This window comes from Lactuca sativa, chromosome 6, assembly GCF_002870075.4.
Source record: "Lactuca sativa cultivar Salinas chromosome 6, Lsat_Salinas_v11, whole genome shotgun sequence".
Lineage (NCBI taxonomy): Eukaryota > Viridiplantae > Streptophyta > Magnoliopsida > Asterales > Asteraceae > Lactuca > Lactuca sativa.
In genome coordinates this window covers 14172676-14188025 of record NC_056628.2, presented here as the reverse complement: position 1 = coordinate 14188025, position 15350 = coordinate 14172676, and the positions used below count along the sequence as shown (strand labels likewise).

Here is a 15350-nt window from a genome sequence, read left to right as displayed (position 1 = left end):
TACGAACTCCGTTTTTGACGTTCTTTATATCCACGCGTAGGTGAAGACGTACTCTACAACTTTCGTTTAGACTCCGTCGGCTAATTTTGACTTTATTTTTAAAGTTATATTTTTAACAAGCCGGGCCAGGATTGGTCTGTTTAAAATCTCATAACTTCTTCATACGAAGTCAGATTTGGGCGTTCTTTTTATCGATGTTCTTAGTTTAACATATTCTAAGACTTTCGTTTAGATCACTAAGGCTAAATCTCGCTCTATCGTAAATTCATTATTCACGCTTCCCGGTATCGTGTCGGTTCTGTCGTGAAACTTCGACGGGTCATAACTTCTTCGTTATAACTCGGATTTCGGCGTTCCTTATATGAACGGAAACCTTGAGACATATTCTACAACTTTATGTAGAGATATCGGGATTATCTCACACTTTAATTTTGACGCTCATTTTTATTCTTTATTAATTATACATTTATAATTAAATAATAAACACATATAATTCACATAATACTCAAATATTTCATCTTTATTATTTCAAAAAGAGTTACAAGAGTTGACCTAGACTATTACATTGACAAAAATGCTTAGCCCTGAAACCCGGGCGTTACAGATACCATTCACATGGAACGATCCTAACGCATATATATATGGCACATATCAATATCATAACATCATAAAAATAAAAAATAGAGGAAAAGAATCATACCCGTCACCACATCGGGTGCGGCGCGAGCCTCCTCGGTAGTCAGCTGAAATGCCCGACTCCTCACCACTGGAGCCTCTGCCTTGCCCTGCCGGCCATCAGTGATCCGCAGGGTCGCTGGAGCTGGCGCCTTTACTGGCGCTGATGCTGTCAACTGGGGGCAATTGGCCTTCTTATGGCCCCTCTGGTTGCAGTGGAAACATAGAAACTCAGACGTCTGTATCACAGGTGCAGGGGCGGTATAATCCCGACTGAAGTGCCCTGACTTGCCGCACTTGTAGCATCTTGACGATCCCATCTTGCATGCTCCCTCGTGCGCCCTGCCGCATTTCTTGCAGCGGCCCCGCCCCTGTTGGCCTTTCGGCCCCGCATCCGATCCCTTGGGCTTCTTCCCCGAAGCCCCCATAACATGCCCCTCTTCCGCCTTCCTCTTCCGGATGTGCTCCAGATCTATGTCCCTCTCCCTTGCCCTAGCAATCATAGAGTCCAGGGTAGGGCAAGCTGAAAAACTGACATGCTCCCGAATATCAGCTCGTAGCATGTCATGATAGCGGGTCCTCCTCATATCCTCATCACCCGCGTACTGGGGCACCAGCAACACCCTCTCCCGGAACTTGGCGGTGATATCCGCCATAGTCTCCGTCGTCTGTCTCATATCCAAGAACTCCCTGGCCAACTGCTGAAGCTCGACAGCCGGCACGAACTCTGCCCTGAACCTGGTCGCGGTCCGACCAAGTCATAGCCTCGACAGCCGAGGCTCCCAACGAGTCACCCACGGACTCCCACCAATCCCTAGCTCGATCTCGTAAACACCCTGTCGTGAACCTCACTTTCGACCCCTCAGGGCAGAAGCTAATCATTCTGTGCAGACTCAATGTCTGCAATCCATCGTCTGGCAGCTATGGGGTCCTTCGCCCCGTGAAAATCCGACGCACCACTGCCCCGGAAGTCCTTGAAGGACAATGTGCGAGATCCCGACTGGACAGATGCCATGTCGCTCCTGAATGCCCTGAGGCGATCCTCCATCAACTCCAATATCCCTTCCTTGATCGACCCGAAGATAATGGGGGTCGACTCAAGGATGCCTCTGGTGATCTCTGACGCGATGAACTCGCGTAGTCCCTCATCTACTGGCTCGGAACCTGATCCTGAACCCGATCCCTCTCCTGTACTGCCAACTGCTGGCCTCGAGCGTAGTACCACCATTCTGAAATACATAAATAATAATTTTTAGTGATACTGATACCTCTGGAGGGATCACACCTACTACAAGTTCCCTGGTCTTATCTTGGCCTTCCTCGGTTCGGATACGGATCCTCTGCTTTCAGTAGTACTAGCCCATACTACCTTCCACATCTATCCGTACCTTTTCCAAGGACTGCCTTGACTCCACTAGGTCCCTTTCACTACTACTAATCACTGATATACTCATCCTAGGCTTGCCCCAGGAAAATCTCTAACTCCACCCTACCCGGTCCTCAGCTGCCGAAGGCCTCCGTGTAATGTCAATTAGTCATTACCTGAATACCATCACATGTGGTGATGCTCAAATAATCCTTCGAGTAACAGACTCGACCCTACAACGGTTAGACTCAGACAAGAGCTGCGCAATAGGGCCAAATCCAGCACTCTAAGATTATTCAACCCTGATCACATGTGACGTGACGTATTCACCTAATGCCTAACTCCCATCATGCAGAGTCCCACGAAGCACAAAGCAAGCAGCATTCAGACAAAAAGGAACAATCTCAAGCAAATCCGTCCTCATAGAGAAAAGCTGAACTAGCATACAATGCTAAACTCATACTATTAGGCATAACCCTAACAGGCTATCCTACTGCTGTCTACTCAATTCTAGCATGAAATTTTCATACACTGAAGCACATAAAGCAGGCACATATGGCATCACTCCTAGATCCTTAGTCCTATTCTAGCATGTTGTTCTACTGAAACTGATAAACATAACATAAGCTGGTATGGGTACTTTGGGGAATACTTACTTGAGCTAGTCCGGTCTCTCACATCACACACTTCGTTCCTTCTTAAAACTCTTTACTTAGCTTTTTTGAAAATATTTTCTTCTTTAAAATATTTTAATCCCTCTATTTGAGTTCAGACACCCCGAAGGTCTGTCCGAATCCCTCAAACCAGGGCTCTGATACCAACTTGTAACGTCCTAAAAATACGAGCCAAAAATTTCATTTTTTTAAAAACATATACTTAGCATACATTAGAATTAAAACGTTCACCAATCATATCATTTCATAAAAGTTATCGCATGTCTTGAAAAACATTTTATAAAACATAATAATGTCAGAGTACAAATTCCCAGGAGGATCTCATAGTGCGGAATACAAGGCATGTGTGTGATGGGCCGCTACCGTGCCAGCTCCTTCCCCTTCGAAGAAGAGGTACCTGAAACCAAAACTGAAACTGTAAGCACGAAGCTTAGTGAGTTCCCCCACTGTACCACATACCATATAATCACAAAACACACATATACTGTCGGGCATATCTGGGTGCCCGACCTACCCCTTCGTTCCTCTCAACCAGATACTGCCTAGCATATATGGGTGCTGGCCTCCCCTTCGGTCCTCACGACCGGATATTGACTAGCATATCTGGGTGCTAGTCTCCCCTTTGGCCCTTACGACCGCATACTGCTTAGCATATCTGGGTGCTGGCCTCCCCTTCGGTCCTTACGACCGAATACTAGGGACTATTCCACCCCCTACTGCTACCACATAACACATATCACATAGCATCATATCATACTAGCACATAAACATAACACAGGTAGTAGCAAACCTAGATGAATATCACAGAGACAATCATCTATCATACAACTCCTACTGGTGGGCCGACATTGTGGCCGTAGACCCACCGCTACTGCATGGTAACTCACCTCGAAAGTAGCTGCTGATGTCTGTTTGCTAAGCGCCTGACTGCTGAACCGGAAATCCTCCGGCTATAAATCATAAACATAGATTAGCCTCTCATACATACCCTTAGGTCAGATGACTGACCCACCCTTGGTCCAAGGTCAACTTCCAGTTGACTGGACTCGCCGAGTCATGGCACCGACTCACCGAGTCCTTCTCCCACTAACCCGGTCCCACTCTACAAGTCCCTTCTTCCCACTCACCGAGTCGTCCTTAACTCACTACTCAGGACGATAGGACCGACTCGCGATTCCAAGCTCTTTAAGAGGTCATGCACTCCATGGGGTCCTCAATCACTTCAACTACAACAACTTTATGCTTCTAACATGTCCATAAGGTCTAGATCTGAAGTCCTTTCGGATCATTAAGCACAAACACATGGAGTTTGGTGTTTTAGGGCTTGAAAACCACCAAATTGGGACAAAATGGGATCTAATGAACTAAAGATCAAGGTAGAGGCTTTACTACCCGAATGGAAGCTCTACTCCCTCTCTTGCACTCTTCAATCTCTTCTTTTCTTCTTCTAAGCTCCAATTCCCTTCACCAAGCAAGAACTCACTCACAAGCACAATATGGGGGACTAGGGACTCTCACTACAACTCTCTGGAAGTGTTAAGGACAAGGGGCTGAGTTAATGTGCTTAAATAGGGTGACAATACTCGGGTTAGGGTTTTTTCCTAAACAGGGCTTACTCGCCGAGTCCAAGGCTCGGACCCCGCATCTCATCTCGCTCCTACTCGGCGAGTCGGTGGACCGACTCGCCGAGTCCAAGGCAAAAATTCAAGAATTAAGAATGTAACATCCCGAAATATCAAGAGTAGAGTTGAAGGGCTAAAAAAGTAAATTGGGAAAGAGTGACTCGGCGAGTCAATGGATGGACTCGGTGAGTAGAGTCGCGATTTAGTCGCGTGTTAAGTAGCCGACTTGGCGAGTCAATGAGATGGACTTGGTGAGTAGGCGCTGAGTGGAGAAAACCCTAATTCTCGGGGTTGAGCCCTATATAAAGAACATTATGTTTCCTTCCCAGCCTCTTTAATACCCCTTGAGTCCCAGAAAACCTAATTTCATGGAGGAACCCCATTGTTGAGCAAATTGGAGCTTGGAGAGGTGGTTGTTGAAGAGATCTTAGAGAAAAAGAGGCTTGGAGCAAGGGGCTTTGCTTGGAATTGAGTTTCATCGCTGTTGGGGCGTTCTTCTGAGGTAATATCTCGTTTTTGAGCTTCTATTTCCTAGATGCATCATTTTGGGGGTATTAGAGATCATATCTTTGGATGTATTGGAGTTTAGAGGTTAGATCTGAGGTTGCTACCTCATATCTGGAATGGAGAAGGGTTGGAATGCATGAAAGTCCCCGTTTGTGAGTGGTTGATGGAGCTATTTTGTCCCAAACCTTAGCCCTAATGTGAAATTGCATAGATCTATTTGGATTCACGTAAAGTTTGCCACTTTACGTGATAGATGAGTTGTAGGAGGCTAGATCTATCAATTGCATGGCCTGGAATGCTTCTGTATGGGTTCAGACCGGTGATACTCGGCGAGTCACATGGGTGGACTCGACGAGTTGGATGAAGATGGCCTGGAACTCAGCGAGTTGTATGAACAACTCGGCGAGTAGGTTGAAGATAGCCTTAGACTCGGCGAGTCTGTTGTTGGACTCGGCGAGTCTTTTCGAAGAGTCCCAATATTTTCTGGTTGAGTCGAGAATCGGCGAGTCAAGGGATGACTCGGTGAGTTGTGTGCGAGTGGACTCAGAGTTGTGGAACTCGGCGAGTCTCGGGGTGACTCGGCGAGTTGAGTCGCGGCATGGGGAAGTTCTGAGCATGGGGACTCGACGAGTCGACGGGTTGACTTGGCGATCAGGGTCAACCAGGAGGGTTGACTTTGACTAAGGACTTTGACCATGAGTTGACCGTTGACTTTTAGGGCTTGGTCAGCGATGTGGCCTTTGGGCCAAGAGAGGGGTAAAATAGTCTTTTACCCTTAAGAGGGTGCTAAGAGAGGGTTGATTCTAGTCTCGAGAGTTATATTCATGAGAGTATATGCCTTATGTATTAGGCGGTGGTGAGTTCGAGATTCAAGTGTGGGGATATCTGCTTTCTGCTTGCCAAGTGAGTCTTCTCACTATACTTTACCTTGAGTAGGTAACCAGAGTTATGTGACAGAGTATTTGTATGCTATGTATGATATGTGTTGTACTGCATTATTTCTATGTGATTTATGCTATGCATGTTTCTAGAGTTGGAACCGGAGGGTTCCTAGAGTTAGAACCGGAAGGTTCACAGAGTTAGAACCAGAGGGTTCACAGAGCAGGGTCCACGGACCCACAGAGTTATAGCCTCGAGTGGCTAATATGTGTTATGTGTGGTATTTTGGGGAACTCACTAAGCTTCGTGCTTACAGTGTTTTGTTTTATGTTGTGTTGCAGGTTTCTTTCTGGATCACGGGACGGCACCGGCTTGATTGTACACACCAGAGAAAGAGTCATGTTTTGAGGATCCTGGTTTTCTACACAAGTGAAAATGGAGTCATGTTTTGTAATTCGATTATGAATGAGAATTTAAACAAGTGTTTCTAAGAATTAAACGATTATTTTAAAATGAAAATTTTGTTTGAAATTTTCGGTGTTACAAAGAATTTTAAATTACAAGAAATACATACCGGGAACCAAGTGCTACAAGGTCACTCTGCAGAGAGATCTCCACGGATTGATGAGTTGCTTCTGTGGAATGAATAAAAAAGCGAAAAAGGTGTCTCCGCAGAGGTGTAGGTCACTTCGCAGAGGGGTCTCTGCGGAATGACCTCTAGCCTCCACGGAATGACCTTAAATGCCTTCCCCCCCCCCCCCCCCCCCCTCTTTTTCTGCCATTTGATATCAACTATTTTTCTATAAAAAGTACATTGCTATTTATTTCATAAACCGAATTAGAAAAGTAATTTTGAAACCTTGTTTTTTATTTTCAATTACTAACATTTTATATGAAATTAAATGTATATGGTATGTAGCACGATGATCTCAATAAAAAAACAGATTTAACATCAAAAGGTGTGATGCGTACGATCATTGAAGACTATTTAACACAATCGCAACGAGTATTATTTGAAGCTTCAGCATTTGGAAGATTCTTAGGAATGCATGTCCCCCATGGTGACCTCTTACTTGTGCATTTGATGATGTTGCATGAAGTAAGGTCTCAACAAGTGTTTGAAATGGGGAGGTTTCTTTTTGAGATACAGGGGATGTAGTTGGATTTTGGTGAAACTAAATATATTTTGATTTGTAGTTTAGGAGTTGGTCCTTATGTGGATTTACTCCATGATGAAAAAGTCCGGTTAAATTCAAATCCTCGTGCTCGGTTATTCCCAGACATTTCTGATGTACATTTGCGGCTGAAAGATTTAGAAGAATACATTATGTCTCTGAATTATTTGTCACTTCAGGATGAAGATGTTGTAATGCTTATCCAACTTGTTTTTATGTTGAAAGGTCTCCACGGACGGGACGTTAAAACGGGCATTCCCGAGGCAGTATACAAGCTTGCTAATAATATAGATGATTGGAACATGTATTACATTTAAAGATTATGTATAAATACAATAATACCTAATTGTAATAAATAAATTGAAATTGCAAGTTTGCATTGGGTACATATTTTTAGACCTATACTTCGAGGTTGATGCGTTGAATGTTTGAGAAAATAGAAAAATTTAGAATATTCAAGCAGGCCAATCCTGAATCCAAGAAAGTACACAAGTATACCGTTGCCAGTTTTATGCTTCCGTTTAAGGTTAGTTTCGAATGCATTTAAATAGTTATCATACTTTCGTGTTTGATACGATAATAACATTGTACTTCGGTTTGTAGTATATAATACCGTGTACTTTCATTTTTATACTATAATAGCATGATACTTACCTTTTTTCCATAGATATGGATTTTGGAGACGTTCCTAAAGGCAGCCCAATATTATATACGGATGCCGACATAATTGTTACAGATGAGGTCGTGGAGAAGTAAAACACTATTATCTTGGGTTCAATATCGTTGAATAATCAATGTGTCTGTGGTATGCCTTTTATATTATATTAAGGATTATATATAATTAGAAATTCCAATGTTTTTTCATGTTAAACTAAGAATATGATTTTTGCAGCCTAACGACCAACATATTTCTGTCGTGGCAAACACAACAAAGCTTATGTTTCCATTTTATATTCGCTACGTCAATTGGACTCTTACCCATGAAGAGTCTCCCCCACGACAACATAGTCCACCTATTGTTGCCTCACCTCCTCAAAGAAAGAAGAACAATTCGGAAACATATTCGAATGCATCTTCCACAAATGCTTCTTCCTCGCAACATCCTGAAATAGAAAGAACTTATATGTTAAGCGACACATCAACAAGGTTAGTAAAGATATATATTATATTATACATCTTCTAAAAACGAATGTGAGTTAACCATTTTCTCCCTTACATTTTTCTTATAGTTCATTTCACCCCTATCATTTTCACTCGTTGTTTATAATTGCCCCTTCTCTTTTATTTAATCACCAACACCTACAATTTTTAACTTTTTGCAATTTAAGTCTTACTAAGTTTGCTATTATCCTTATACTTTGTAAAATGTCATTTTCAACCCTTTATTTTTTAAAATGTTATATTCACGTCTGTGCTTAAACTTTAAAAAATATCAATTTCACCCATTCTATTTTCTTAACTTTTGTTTTATCCATCGTAATATATACAATCTGATTTACCTACGATTACCACTCCTCTAATTTTCTAACCTTTCGTATACATCGGTTTAAATTAGAGGTGGTCAACATTTCAACGTAAATTTAAAACTTTAATTCGCTAGTTTAAAAAATTATTTGTTTTTTTATATATATGTTTTGGTATAAATTCGAGTTCGTCTACATTTCTTTGTAATTTTTTTACGCTCCAATGCTTATTTTTATGTACGTTTCCTATGTATGAGTCGGGTCACATGCAATACGTTTTCTAATTATTTGAATCTTACTTACTTATATTCATATACGTTTTGCATATAATACAGTTTTGGTTATCTTTGTTTGGCATGACTTTGACCATTCACTGTTGTGGTTTTTCAACTTAAGTCTTCCTAAGTTTTTGTTCAAAATATAACAACTTACTTTCTTGTGCTTCTCGAATACAAAGTAAAATCCTAGTTGGAAACTAAAACGTGTGGTTGGTTGTGCAAAACAACTAAAAATAATTAAAAAATACAAAATCCCATCAACGGGTGTGGTCCACCAAACATATAGTTGGGCTTTTTCATTTCTCAAATTTTCTTTTAATTTAGGTTTTCAATATATTTACATTATCAATAACTAAATGATATATTTGTAAGTTAAATAAATAAAATATATTAAAATATGCAGAAAATAATTACCTACAAAACCATATCACTATTGATATTTTTTCTAATATATTTTTTATATAAAATATTGGATTGAGTTTGTTAGATAAAGTTGTTAATATTGTAAAAATTAAGATTAGTTGGTTATATATACGTGGAAGACAAGAGAAAATAATTTTTTAATAAATAGTTGGGTTGGATTTGATTATTAATGAAGATGTATTGTTGGTATTTTTTAAAAATTCGAAAAATTATGATTATATAATAATATGAAAGTTACATTTTTTTAATTTTTTTTTTTTTGTGAATAACTAGAAATAAAACTTTAAAAGCTTTGTATTTTGATAATTAAGACGTTAAAAGGAGAAAAAAGCGTAAACGTCTTTTTCTAACAGTGATTAAGCCCCACATTCACAAGGTTAAGCTGAGTTGACCACTTTGGCACACTTTCCCCATCTTTGACCTCTTTCTTCCCCCAAAAAAAACCACTTTCTTTCGCTCCCAAACATTATCCTTTAATAAAGAGACAATACAATTCAATGTCCAGAAAGTACAATCCTATATTGCTATGTTTATGATTTAATAAAGATCATTATTTCTCATGCCAAATAATAATGGATAGAATTATTTCTTTTCTGGATAATCAATAAGATAACCTTTTACAGTAGAATTTAAAATTCAATTTACCTATTTATACGGAACAGATAAATTTTGTGACATCGTTTTCTTAAATCTGTTTACTAAATAAATTTTTTATTAGCTTAACATATTTTTTTAACTACATGTTTTGTAAAACATTAAAAAAAATATTCTACTCACTTCTAATATAAAATCCGAGATATTTATTATATAAAAAAGAATATATTAGATTTTTCATTCAAAGAAAAAGATTATAATTTTTGTTTTAATTAATTCAAATAATAATATTTTTTAAGGTAAGTTTTGATCCGAAGAAAAAAAAAAGATATCTTTGACCATCAAAATAAGTATTTAAATTTATAAGACAAAACTGCAAAATTGGTCCCTGTGGTATTCAAAAAACTTTGGATAGGGTCCAAAAAAATTTCAACTTGCATGGATGGTCCAAAATTAAGAATTTCCTTTGGTTTTGGTCCTGAAAAAATTGAAAGGACTATTTTGCCCTTAATATTACTTTTTATATTTTTTTTATTTGTTTTAGTATTTTAATAATTATAGAAAAATAGAAAATAAAATAAACCCCACAACCTCTCTCTATCTATCTATCTCTCATCCACACAAATCATTCCTAACCCTAGCTCCTTCTCCGTTTACACAATCACCGACCACTCTCTGAACCACCCTAATTGTTGTGGCAGCACTGACGTGTGACCTCCCTAGAAGTCTAAGAAACACAACCATTGTTGTCTTTGTCCCAGAAGTGCCTACTACTTGTAAGTATGACTCCATTGTTGATAACCAAACACCCTCTGGAATCCCCTTATTCACCACCATGCCCTTTAGCTCGTTCTCTGCTTCCTTCTCCGTATCTTCCTAACCCTAACGATCAGATCTACACAAAGCATTTCTATGTTCTGTCACCGTTAAAATCTTACCTGGGCCTTATTTATCGATGATTCTTGAAACCATAACCAACAAAGCCGATTCAGAGGCTGCTTAACCCTAACAAAAAGTTCCTCTGCCGCCGATTCAAGTACTCTGACATCGATTGAAGCTCTGGTAAACTCTAGATCATTGGTCATTTGTTTATTTGATCTACACCCGTTCTCCTTACTCTGCCCTTTCATTTATGTTTCAATTTCATTTTCCCCACCTAGGATTTTTTCAGAAATTGATGATTCCTCCCTGGAATCACCTATTACTGTGTTATATTGAGCATGTCTTGATTGGTGATTCCTGAATTTAAGGGGGTGTTATAGGAAGAATTGTTGGTAAACCCAGATTTGTCTTTGAAATGTACAAGAGGTGATAATCGGTGGTGGTTGTGGTGTTACCGGAAAAATGGAGGTGCGATGAATGGAGATGATGAGAGATGGGGTTGGGACCAAATCCGATTGGGGGGGAGAGAGAGAGAGAGAGAGAGAGAGAGAGAGAGAGAGAGAGAGAGTATGTGTGTATGAGCATTTTTTATTTTCAATTAAAGTATAAAAATAAATATGAAAAAATACAAAAAGAAATTAGAAGGGCAAAACGGTCATTACAAGTGCTTTATGGACCAAATTCACAGGAAATTCATGATTTTGGGACCAAAACCAAATGAAATTTTTGATTTTGGACCATCCATGCAAGTTGAAAACTTTTTGGACCCTATCCAAAGATTTTTGAATACCATAGAGACCAATTTTACAGTTTTGTCAATTTATAAAAAAGTCCAAAACAACAACAATAAGCTTTTACAACGAGGCAGCAATCAGTGGCGAGTCTAGAAAGTAAAATCACGTGGTTCACTAAGTGGGTTCGGTAGACAATATATATATATATATATATATATATATATATATATATATATATATATATATATATATATATATATATATATATATATATAGTCATATGTCTATCCCGTATAAAGCGGGAGAAGAAACGACATGGTGAAAACACCTCTTTCTTTTGCCTTTTTTCTTTTATCTATGTTTAACTTATTTTGAACTATTTTTTATTGGATTATATCTTAAATGAATTGAATATTTGGCCATAAAATATAAAATGTGGTCTTTAAGAATCTTGATTTATACCTTTTTTTTTTCAAAAACATAAAATTGATTTAAGGTAGTTCACTTTAAATATTTAAGATAGGTCACAATTTATATTTATCAATGAACTCTTATAAGGAAAAGAAAATTAGGTGGGTCAAGTGACCCACCTTCAATACACGTAGACTCGCCCCTGGCAGCAATAAATAACCAGAAATTTAATTTAAAATAAAAAGATATCGCAACAAATATTCTACCAATCTCTTTGATAAGAATCTAAAAAATGCATTAAAATATGTTTTATAAAGAAAATATAATATTTCTTTATTAGTCGTTAAAAGTTTAAAACGAATCATGGCAAATTGATAAAAGCTCGAGGAAGAATCATCACATGCAGAATAGATCTTAAAACCAAAACATTTATTATTATATGTTATAATAAAAGAATAATGCGACTTTCTTGTTGTTGTATTTACTTTTACCTTTCTATAAATCATTAATTTGATTTAATAATTTCGATTCCATTTACGGTTTTTATTTATTTCTTATCAAGAAGCAATCTTGAATATTTATTTATTTCTTATCATGAAGCAATCTTGAATATTTATCCAAATGACAAATTCATTTCATTAATTATATATCAAAAACATGTTTTTTTTAAAAAAGAAAATGATGTGAATTAACAAACAATAAATTTGATAAGAATAATAAATATAATAATATTAATAAAGAACAAGTTATTATACGATGTTACAGAAGCTTTACAGGACTCCATTAATGTCTAATTTACTACTGTGGGGGCATTCCATTGACTACATAATTTACCAACTATGGCCCCTCTCTACTCGATTGATTATTGCAAACTCATTTCAATTCTTCCTCGTTTTTATCACAATCAACATCAAAACCTGAAAAATCCATACGATTTTCCCGCTTTTTGACTATGATCATTTATCTCATTTGCTTTTGTTGTCGTTGATTTCCACCGTCTCCTTACATTCCGCCGCATCGGACGACGAACTGTTTGCGCTTTTAACGTACGCCGCCGCCGGATCGCTGCCTGATCTTGATAAACTTGATGAACAATCCGACACTGAATCTGTAATTTTTTCAACGAATTTTGATAACTTTGAGATGTTTGGAGTATTATTGAAGTATATCAATTGTTGAAAAATCGTGATTAAAATGAAATTTGATTGATTTTGTTACCTCTGGACGCTTTGAATGATCTCTTGCAGTGTAAAATGGCGCTCTGTATCCCATCCTGTTGTTGTAGTAACGAATCGTCGCGACGTTTTGACGATACTGTTCCTGGAGGTGCGGCGGCGACCACCGCCGTAGAAGCGGACCGGCTCTTTCCTAAATGCTTGCAAACAACGCGAAGTCCGGCCGGTAAGTTGCCTTGTTTCAGTCCTTTGGTGTTGCTCATCAGAAGCGGTGGTTCCGAAACTTCTGGAATCGATTCCTTTTCTCTCTTAGGAGACTGTTTTTGTTCTTCCGACGCCGGCGATGCTACCATACTCGACTTGGTTGCCCGTGGTAAGTTTAGTTGGCCGGAAAACTTCAACTTCTCGCCGTATTTTTTCGAAACACGAACGTATAGAGGCTTCACTTTTCTCAGATACTTCTGCATCGATTCCTTTGAAAATTTCTTCTCCTCAGAAACCACGTCGTCGTTTTGTCGCTTTTTTGGAGCCTTTGAACTGTTATGTCTCTTGAACAATGACACAATCGGAACCTCTTCCACTTTAAATTTCACCGTCATCGACTTGCCGGAACCTTCATCTTCTCCGGTTTGATCTGTTGTCTGTTTTTCTTCCTTGGAATTCGAACAACCAGATGCGTTCGCCTCCGAACTTTCACTCCATTTCACATTCGATTTCTTAAACTTCAACATCATAACTCGAAGCTTCGTCGCCGATTTCATCAACGAAACACGAAGCTGCGGTGGCTTTAAATTAGTCTCCGTCGTCTGGTCAACAGGAACGAAACCGCCGTTGAAAAACAACTCATCGGAGGGGGAAACCGAAACATTCGCATCATTCGTACTATCGCCACTGGAACCAGACAAAAGCGTGAACTTCAACTCCCTCTCATCTGATTCCTCTTCATCTTCTTCATCCTCCTCTTCCTCGCCATAATCGACATCGTTTCCAGTGCCACCGTCTTTCGTATCCTCATCATCTCCTCCTTCCACCGGTAAACTGAACTCCAAGTCAAAAAACGGTCCGTGATCATTCTCGTCGTCTTCGTCGTCTCCCGTGTCGGAGGTTTGGGTGCTGACTGCTGTAACAATGGTGGTGGCGGTGGGTGAAGCAGCGGAAGTTTTTACGTTAGCATTGGCGCTTCCATCACCGCCATTACTCCTCCAGTACCTTAGCAAGCTGAAAGCTTCCATAGTTGGGAGAGCCAGAATACAAAGTGATGATGGTAAAAAGAAGGAAGTTAAAAAGGAGGAAGAAGAAGGAGAGAGATGGTGGGTTTAAGGTGTTTGTTTAATGGCGATGAAGTACAGAATCAGAGAGTAAGTAAAGCTTTTTCTCTTTTTACTCTTGAGAGAGAAGAGCATATACTGTATTAACTTTTTAACAGTTCATTTGGAAATTTATCCGATGAATATTAAAAATATATTTAATAAATATATAATTTATTAAATGCACAGGATGAAATATGTAAAATGGTACTTGCTAGGGTTTGTCTGGTTGTTTCGTATATGTGGTTGAAGAAACAGAGTAGTCATGTGAGTGCTGTAGTATATGTAAGCGTGTGTGTCAGAGGAATATGGAATTAACACTTTTACCCCTTATGTTTCAATCCACTTCATAACTCCTACTTTCCAAAAATCAACATGGAATCAAAGATTGAAACTTAGTGACAATTATATATGGATAAACTCAAGTTTAGAGTGTTTATACTTATATCAAGTAAACATCACTAGACAAATTTTGGAGCGTTTTATAGGCCCAAATTTTGGGGTGTTTTATACTTGAACTCATGATATCAATAGACCAAAAATCTTTTAATGTCGATTTTCTTTGAAATTTACTCATCAAGTTAGCTCCTTTTGGCAATTTACTTATTTATAGTTCACTTTGAAAACAAAATATTGAACTTATTTTGACATTTTTACCTTTTTTTTATTGTTAATCAACTATAATCAAGTTACTAAAATGCCCCATACAAAGTGCGGAAATGAAAAGCATACTTTATGGGTAGAAAGGTACTTATACAACAATGAGATCATAGGGTGGTAAGAACTTGGAACATAAATTATAGTAGTTTGAACCTTAGAACAATCATTTGGAGGTTGGTACACTTCGTTTGCAACAAGACTTTGAAGATAAATTTTTTATGGAGTTTGGCTTATTTAAGTTTTAATAAAGAGTATTGATGATTTTCAAGAATTTTTTATTCTTATGAAATCATATTTGTATTAACGTTATTTAATGTAGATTTATTTTAATAAAATATATTTCTAATTGCTTTTTTATTTATTTTTACCATTCAATATTTCCGTTAATACTTAATTTTTGAGAAAAGTAATTTAAACAACAAAAATTCTGCATATATTTTTAAATATTAATGTATTTTTAAAATAATCCTTCATATTCATTTCATATACTCTAATAATAAAGCTGTTGAGAGAAGAGGAATCTTT

The 15350-nt window shown here is 38.2% G+C and overlaps 1 protein-coding gene across 1 annotated transcript; it reads right to left on the bottom strand.

Moving 5' to 3' along the window:
• Positions 1–12386: 12386 nt before the first annotated feature.
• LOC111918767 (probable membrane-associated kinase regulator 2) lies at positions 12387–14344 on the bottom strand. The gene is made up of 2 exons (XM_023914388.3): positions 12902–14344; positions 12387–12791 (listed from the first exon to the last, which is right to left on the bottom strand). Exons 1-2 carry the CDS (start codon positions 14088–14090, stop codon positions 12649–12651), a joined length of 1332 nt encoding a protein of 443 aa, XP_023770156.2. The 5' UTR covers positions 14091–14344; the 3' UTR covers positions 12387–12648.
• Between the last annotated feature and the right edge of the window lie 1006 nt (positions 14345–15350).